This window comes from Cryphonectria parasitica, assembly GCF_011745365.1.
Source record: "Cryphonectria parasitica EP155 unplaced genomic scaffold M406scaffold_8, whole genome shotgun sequence".
NCBI classification, from domain to species: domain Eukaryota; kingdom Fungi; phylum Ascomycota; class Sordariomycetes; order Diaporthales; family Cryphonectriaceae; genus Cryphonectria; species Cryphonectria parasitica.
In genome coordinates this window covers 544470-552924 of record NW_024468916.1, presented here as the reverse complement: position 1 = coordinate 552924, position 8455 = coordinate 544470, and the positions used below count along the sequence as shown (strand labels likewise).

The 8455-nt window shown below is 26.5% G+C and overlaps 1 protein-coding gene across 1 annotated transcript; it reads right to left on the bottom strand.

Moving 5' to 3' along the window:
• Positions 1–705: 705 nt before the first annotated feature.
• On the bottom strand, positions 706–927 carry M406DRAFT_265489 (uncharacterized protein; the record flags this gene model as incomplete). The annotated part of the gene is made up of 1 exon (XM_040917739.1): positions 706–927. One exon carries the CDS (start codon positions 925–927, stop codon positions 706–708), a length of 222 nt encoding a protein of 73 aa, XP_040772300.1.
• Positions 928–8455: the final 7528 nt, after the last annotated feature.

Below are 8455 nucleotides of genomic sequence, written 5' to 3'. Positions count from 1 at the left end.
AGAAACGAATAGCACATTATGCAAACTCCAAAAGAATTGAGAGATTAATTTTACAGAAGGAAGATAAGACTTACTTACTTCAAAAAAATATCAAAATAATCAGATCTAGCAATAAACTTAATTATAAAAAGTTGGAATCATTCAAAATCCTATAATAAATCTTGCTAATTAATTACAAACTTATACTACTTTACGAAATAAGAATATACTCAGTTTTTCATATCTTATTACTTGAATCAGTATTATAAGTAATACTTACAAATAATACTATTAAAGTTGAAGATAATAAATCAGAATATGAGATAGAAAAGATTCTTAAATACAGAAGCAATAACAATACGCTCGAATACCTTATCAAGTAAAAAAGTTACTCAGCAAGCGAAAACTCATGAGAACTGCAGGAGAATATCGGAAACGCTATAGAAAAAGTAATAAAATACTGAAAAACAAAGATTAGCTTCAATCCCATTACTATACTATTAGCAGTTATTTTAGCATTATAATAATAACAGAAACCATTACTTAAAACCTTTCTGCCTCGGAATAAGAATCAGATGCTGCAATCCTACCCAAAATACTATCTCAATCCACCATATCGAAAGCATCCCAAGACTGAGCCTCAGCTACAGCTTCAGATTTAGCAGCATGCTGAGCATCCTCCTTCCAACGCTTCTCCTCCTTCAGCTCGTTCAGAGAATGCAGACTCTAACTAACCATCTTCGCACTATAATCGCGCAGAGAACGTTTCTGTTTCCGCAAATATATCAAATAAGCTATTGCCTCGTTCAATTTAGACTGAAGCTTGAAAAGAACTTCCTCCGCATCCAACTCCTCCCAATCTAAACAACCAAGCTCAGTAATAATACAAGATACTATCAGAGAAATTAGAAGGCAAACAAGAAATAACTTAGAAAAGAACAAATCCATAAGCATTTACTGAAATACCGGAATCATTGCAGGAATAATTCCAGCAAATATAATAGGAATATCTTTTAATACCTTCTATTATCTTATACTCCAATCTTTTCGAGATATAGAAAGAATAAAGCATAACTTCAAAACCTTAGAGATCGATAATTAGAGAAAGCTGAAGGTATTATTCGGATTTTTGAGAAAGAAACTTTTCGATTCTATTTAATATCTTAATTAGAAAAACATAATCAGGCTTATAAATAGCTTGCTAGAAAACTTACAGAAATACATTAAGAATAATAACTAATAGAAGGAAAATAATATTATAATCCATTCAACATACAGATTACGAAACAAGCTCTGCTAACAAGAAACTAGATATTATAACCCAACATCAGACAACCATCAGAAATTATATAAGCAAGAGTTAGAGTTGGATTACGATAATACAGATAAGCTGCTTACTGGATCATTACGATATAGATCACGGATTACGATGAGCTGGATGAGCTACAATGAAGAGCTGGATATATAAGAACACATTTATTACTAACTAGATAGATCATTGTATATAGCTCTTCAGTTATCAATCTAAGTATCAGATTACTCTCTACTCTAATAGCTCCAAAAGCAGTGAATACTTGCATCGCTTACTGAGACTTGTACGGTTCCGTATTCAAGGATTTGGCACTTTGATATCGCTCTTGTTAGCATAAAACCTCTTGTGTACTTAGGAATCTTCGGATTACTGCAGTGCTCATTACACTAATCTTCTGCTAAGAATATCTGCTTATTTATTTTCTAAGCTTTTATAATATATAATCTTAAAATCGAACTATAAGAGAAATTCTATTTATCTAACTTATTATTTATTCAAGATTTTAATTATTATAAATATAATTAGATTCTTATAATTCAAGTAAATTATAATTAAGTATTATATACTAATAAGATAGTATTATTATTTCTTGAAAGTTTTTATTATTGCTATAAGTTTCTAATCTAGAATCTTATAATTAACTTCTAAGCTATTTAATTTTCTCGAAAAGTTGCTTATAATTCTTAGATATTCTTAATTATTTTATTAATTAAATTATTCTTTAAATATATATTCTGATATATTAATTTCAATTTTAAATAGTTTATTATTATAACTCATCCAACATGCAGATTATAACAGAAAAGCAGTACAGCATCAAGAATATTCAGAACAAACTTTTCAACATCAGAAATATAATACTAGCTTATAGAAAGAATACAAGCCAGAATTATATAATTAGAATTAGAATTATAATAATTATATAGTTAAAAAAATTAATAATCAACTTTATTAATTAATTAAAAAAATTAATAATTAATTCTATTAATTTATTATTATAACTCATCCAACATGCAGATCACCAGCTAGAATACCCGGAACAGCTATCCGGAAAGACAGGGAAGGATTCAAACATCTCAAGAACTAAAGCTTACATAAGCAAGAGTTAGGATTACAGAATCAGAATGAATCAGTAGCTAATTCATGGTAATCCGGATCAGTTGGATTATCCAGATAATCCAAGAGATCCAACAACCAATACTATCAACAGAACTGAAGAGCTGAATATATAAGAATATATTCATTTCCATTAAATAGATCTCGTATATAGCTCTTTAGTTATCAATCTAAATATTTAGTTTCATATACTGAATAGCTCCAAAAGCAGTAAATACTTGCATTGCTTATTAGAACTTATATAGTTCTGTATTCAAGAACTTAATATTTTAATACTGCTCTTATTAGTATAAATCTCTTCATATACTTAGAAATCTTCAGATTGCTGCAGTATTCATTATATTTTAATAATTCTTATTCAAGAATGATTTAGTATTACTTTCTTGAATAATACGAAATATAATAGCTTCTTCAGAAACTTCTTTATCCTTGCATGCTCTTACTCAGAAGAAACTGATTAATTAGGTATACTAGCTTATTCAGTATATTCAGAATCTGCATGAATAACAGCAAGCTCAGAGCGCTATCATTACTAACTAATAAGCTTAGCTAGCTTAGCAAGCTTAATAAGCGCAGTTTACTTCTATAGCTACTAATAATACTGGAAAAGCATACAAGATAAACAAGCTTGCTATATATAATAGCAATCAGAAAATGCTATATAGATTCCTTATCTACTGCAGAGCGTATTTCTTGCATCATACAACTCAGTTTATTATGAAATCTGAAAAGATTATTCTTGTAGAAACTCATTTCAAAAAGAATATCTTTATTTAATACAAATCTTTTCTATATAACTACTTGGAGCATCAGAACAATCCTAATGCATATATTCAGAGTATTAAGAATATATTCAATTCTTTTAAAAGCTTTAAGAAAGCTTTTAAAGAAATCTTTAATAATTCCAACGAAGAATATATTATAGCTTAGCAGCTTATAAATCTTAGACAAATTAAATTAGCTTCTGCTTATATAATCAGATTTAAGCAGCTCTTAGCAAGATTTCTATAGAAAGATAAGAATCTTATAGAATATTATTATAAGGAATTCAAGAATAATATTAAGAATGAAATTTCTAAACAGAATTAGCTAGAGAACTTTGCAATATTTTCTAATTAAGCAATCTGCATTAATAATTATCTATATAAATAATGGATAAAGAAATTCAAGAAAGAAGAAAGCTAAACTTGAAAATTTCTAGCTAATATAAGCAAGAAACTCCAATACAAGAATAGTAGATAATAGAGCAGCATAGCTTAGAGCAGTACTATGCATACTAATTCCATGAAACTTAATACTACTAACAAGAAGTATAGCAAGAGAAATAATATTACTTGCTATAATTATAACAAATAAAGATATATTGCATACAATTGCTATCAATTCCAGAAGAATAAATAGCAACTAATTCAGAAAGAATACTAGATAAATATTGCTCAATAATAGGAATCCAATCAACTGAGCAAAAATATCTTCTTAAAGCAAGTATTGAACTCTATTAATTACAAAAGTCTCAGCTGAATATTCTGCTATAATAATAACTGCTTAATACATCTCTCGAGTAAGAAAGATTCAGAATAATTTCCTTAGAAATCTAAGCGCTATAGGCAGATAGTAATAGCAGAGCGAGAGTATACGCTTAGCACAACTATAAGCAGCAACAACTCGAACTGCTCTAATATTACTGAATAAAGCATTCAGATGCTGGAAGAAGAGCTTAATAATAATACTCTTTGCTATTTCTTATTACTTGCATTAAATACTATAATTAGAGAAATGAATAAAGAATAATATTCTCTTAATTATTAATATAAATATCTAAACAATACTAAAAACGCTTCTTAAGCAACAGAAAGATCAAGCTAGAATAAATAATCTAATAATTTACTAAAATCTCTTATAAACAATAAACTCAAGAAGCTTATAAAAAGATTCCCCTTCAGTATTAAATAAAACAAGGAAACAATATAAATTGAATATCTTGTTTATAAGATAGAATTGAAAGAGCTCTTTATCTATATCTCCTTGCAAAACATTAAAGCATAATAAAACAAAAATCCTCGGATTGATTTACTTTATAACCTATACTATGAACTAGCTTGAATCTCCTGCACTTATTATAGCTGCAAAACGCATTTCTCAAACAAAATGCAATACAAATAGTTTCCTATCAGAAAATCAGAACAAATCCTTCAAGCTATTGAAGAACAGAAACTCTACTTCAGAAAGATTCTCAACAAACAGCATTATAATGCATATATCGGATTACTAAACAACTGCTCCATACAATACATAAATAAGAAAATAAAATAGTAGCAGTATAAAACAATACTCTGTACAATTTATATTAATAATAAGATTCGTAATTAGCATTAACAGAAGAAAAATCAGAAATAATAATAATACAAGCAAAAGCAAGCTAAGAAGCTTGCTTAAGAAGTAGCAAAGCAAGCTCAGAAGAATAAATAGTTCTCAACAAATTCAAAAGAATAGAATTACTTATAAAGAAACTGCAAACAATCAGATTAGAATAATTCCTATATAAAGCTTCTAAAACAAATTATGCTTATATTAAGTTTAATATATACATTTAAGAGTATAAATACAGCATACTATTAAATAGTAGCGCTCAAGAAAACTTTATATCCCTATATATCATTAATTAAGTATAACTATAATAAAGATAAAAAAGATGCTTATATACTCTCAGCACTATGAAAGAACAATCTGTTGCATATAATCAAGAAGTAATTAATAAGAAGATTAATCATCTATTTATCTTAATTCAAAAATGTATAATCAGAGCTTTTTTTAATATCATAGATATAGCACAGCATAAGCTGATTATAAAGCTTTTATAGCTCAAGAAGCATAATTCTCGAATTGATTGAATTACTAGCTAGATCTTATGAGAACAAGCTATACTCAGAGAGATAATCATAATTAACAATGCAGGATCAAAGCTAGTAGTTAAAGAATACTCAGAAAAAGAAGCTTTATACAACTTTATATATATCTTCAAATCAGTAGAGCTAGCAGTTTAAGAAGAAGAACCTAGTAATAAGCAAATCCAAACAGTGCTAGAGCGCTAATAGATTAGCAAAACAATGGAAGCAAGATTCTCAGCAAGTTAGTTCGCTTCAAAGCAACAAGAAAAAGCTTCAGAATATAAATTGTAAACTTATATAGGAAAAATCTCGAAACTAGGCTCTCAAGCGCTTAGTTCAGCTCAGAGCAAACACTCAAAGCTCTTAAAAACATTATCAAAAATAACAAACAAAAAGAAGCATGCTCAATAATATCTATTATTCCTTCAGATAGCAGAAACAGTACAAGAATTAGAATCAATACTTGCAAACATACTATAAGAATACTACAAGTTTTAGAAACTATTTCAGAAAGAATTGAATATGAGATTGCTAGAATATAGCTTATATAACTACAAGATCCTGCTACAAGAAAAAAAACAGCTCAAATTCTTCTCTATCTATAAACTAAATAAAGCATAGCTAGAAATACTTAGAAAGTATCTTAATAAGAATCTTAAGAAAGAATATATACAATTATTATAATTACTAGCAGAATATTCTATTTTGTTTATATTTAAGAAAAACAGTAAGCTCAGATTATATATTAATTATAAGCAATTCAACAATATTACAATCAAGAATTAATATTCATTACTACTCATTAAAGAACTACGAAATAAGTTGCAAGAAGTATAGTAATTTACAGTTCTGAATCTGAAAGAAGCTTATAATCTAATCAGAATAAAGAAAGAAGAAGAATGGAAAACTGCTTTCAGAATATACTATGAATACTACAAATATTTGATTATACTCTTTAATCTAATAAATATTCCAGCTTTATTCCAAGAAATAATTAATTATATTCTATATAAATATCTAAATCAGTTCATTATTGCTTATCTTAATAATATTCTTATCTATTTTTGAATACTTAAAGAATATAAGGAATATATAGAAACAGTATTACAAATGCTTTAAAATGCAAAACTTCTTATAAAATTTATAAAGAATCACTTTTATATATAAAAGATTAACTATCTCGGATTTACAATTGAGTTAGAATGCATTAAGCTATAGAAAAATAAGATAAAAGCTATTAGGAATTAGCTAGTTCTTAGAAATATTAAAGATATTAGATCTTTTCTCGGATATATTAACTTCTACAAGCAGTTTATTAAGAATTATAGCTGGATTGCATACTCTTTTATAAATCTTATTAAAAAAGAATAGCTTTTCAAATAAATCTCCAAAGCATAAGAAGCTTTTAATAAGATCATCAAACATATTATCTCAGAACTAGTTCTATATAAAGCAGATTTCTATAAATCCTTTGAAGTTGAAACTAATGCATTGAAATATATATTTGGAAAATAACTTAGCTAGCAAAATAATCAAAAGTATCTAAGAATTATAAGCAACTTCTTAAAGAAGTTGAATAGCTTGGAAATCAATTATAGAATTTCTAATTAGAAACTTATAGCAATAATAAAAGCTTTCGAGAAGTAATAATATTATCTTATTAGCATATAATACTCAATTATAGTTTATTCGAATCATAAGAATCTAACTATATTTATAATAATTAAGATTTTGAATAAGCAATAAATCAGATAAGCAGAATTTCTTTTACAATTCGATTTCAAGATTATATACTGCAAAAGCTTGAAGAATGAATAAGCAGATACTCTTAGCAGAAAATCAAATTATTGAAATGCAAATTCTTCGAATATATAGAATATCTTTGCTCAAAATAAATCAGGAAATCTTATTAATGTATATAGAGAACTAAATGCTGCTTTCAGAATAGAATCTTCAGAAAAGAATTCAGAATCAATAATTCCAAATAAATAAGATAATTATATCAAGAATATATATAATGCATTAGCATATGAATATCAGAGAGTTAGAGTAATTTATGAATATATTAAAAAATACTGAAACTTATCAGGCTTTAGAAAAAGAATTGGAAATATTCTATAATAATACAATAGCTGCAAGAAGAATAAAGCAGAAAGATATAAGCTTTACAAATTACTATATTCCTTACTAATATCTATAACTATTTAGCAATTCATCAGTTTAAATTTTATTATTAAGCTATCTTTCTTACAAAAACTCTTAACTAAGATACAATACAATAGCATTCTAGTAGTAATTTGCAAACTAAGCAAATATGCTTACTTTCTCTCTTATAAGAAAAGCAGTATAGCAGAAGAACTTGTATATGCATTTCTTAGAATAATTATTGCTAATTATAGCATGCTAGAAGAAGTAATCTTCAATAGAAATAAAAAATTCAACTTAAAATTTTAAACTTTACTTATAAAACAGCTTAGAATATACTACAGAATATCTATAGCATTTTATCTATAAATAAATAAACAAATAGAAAGAATAAATCAGATTATCAAACAATATCTTCAATACTATATCAACTAGAAATAGAACAACTAAATTAATCTATTGCTTCTTATATAATTCGCTTATAATAGCGCAAATATAAGCATAATAAAGAAATTGCTATTCTTCATACTCTATAAATATAATCCAACAGCTTATTACAAAATACTGCTAGAAGCAGATATAGAAGCTGCAAATAAAAGAGTTAAGAAAATTAAGAAAGTTTAGAAAGAATTCCAATCAGAATTACAATTCATTCAGAAACAAATAGCATATTATGCAAACTCCAAAAGAATTAAGAAACCAATCCTACAGAAGGAAGATAAAGCTTATTTACTTCGAAAAAATATTAAAACAATCAGATCCAGCAATAAACTTAATTACAAAAAATTAGAATTATTCAAAATCTTATAACAAATCTCTTCAGTTAATTACGAATTAGTATTATTCTATGGAATGAGAATATACTTAGTTTTCCACATCTTACTACTAGAATTAGCAGTACAGAAAATACTAATAGATAATATAGCAGAAGTGGAAAATAATGAATTAGAGTATAAGATAAAGAAGATTCTTAAGCATAGAAGCATAAACAATACAAGAGAATATCTCATCAAAT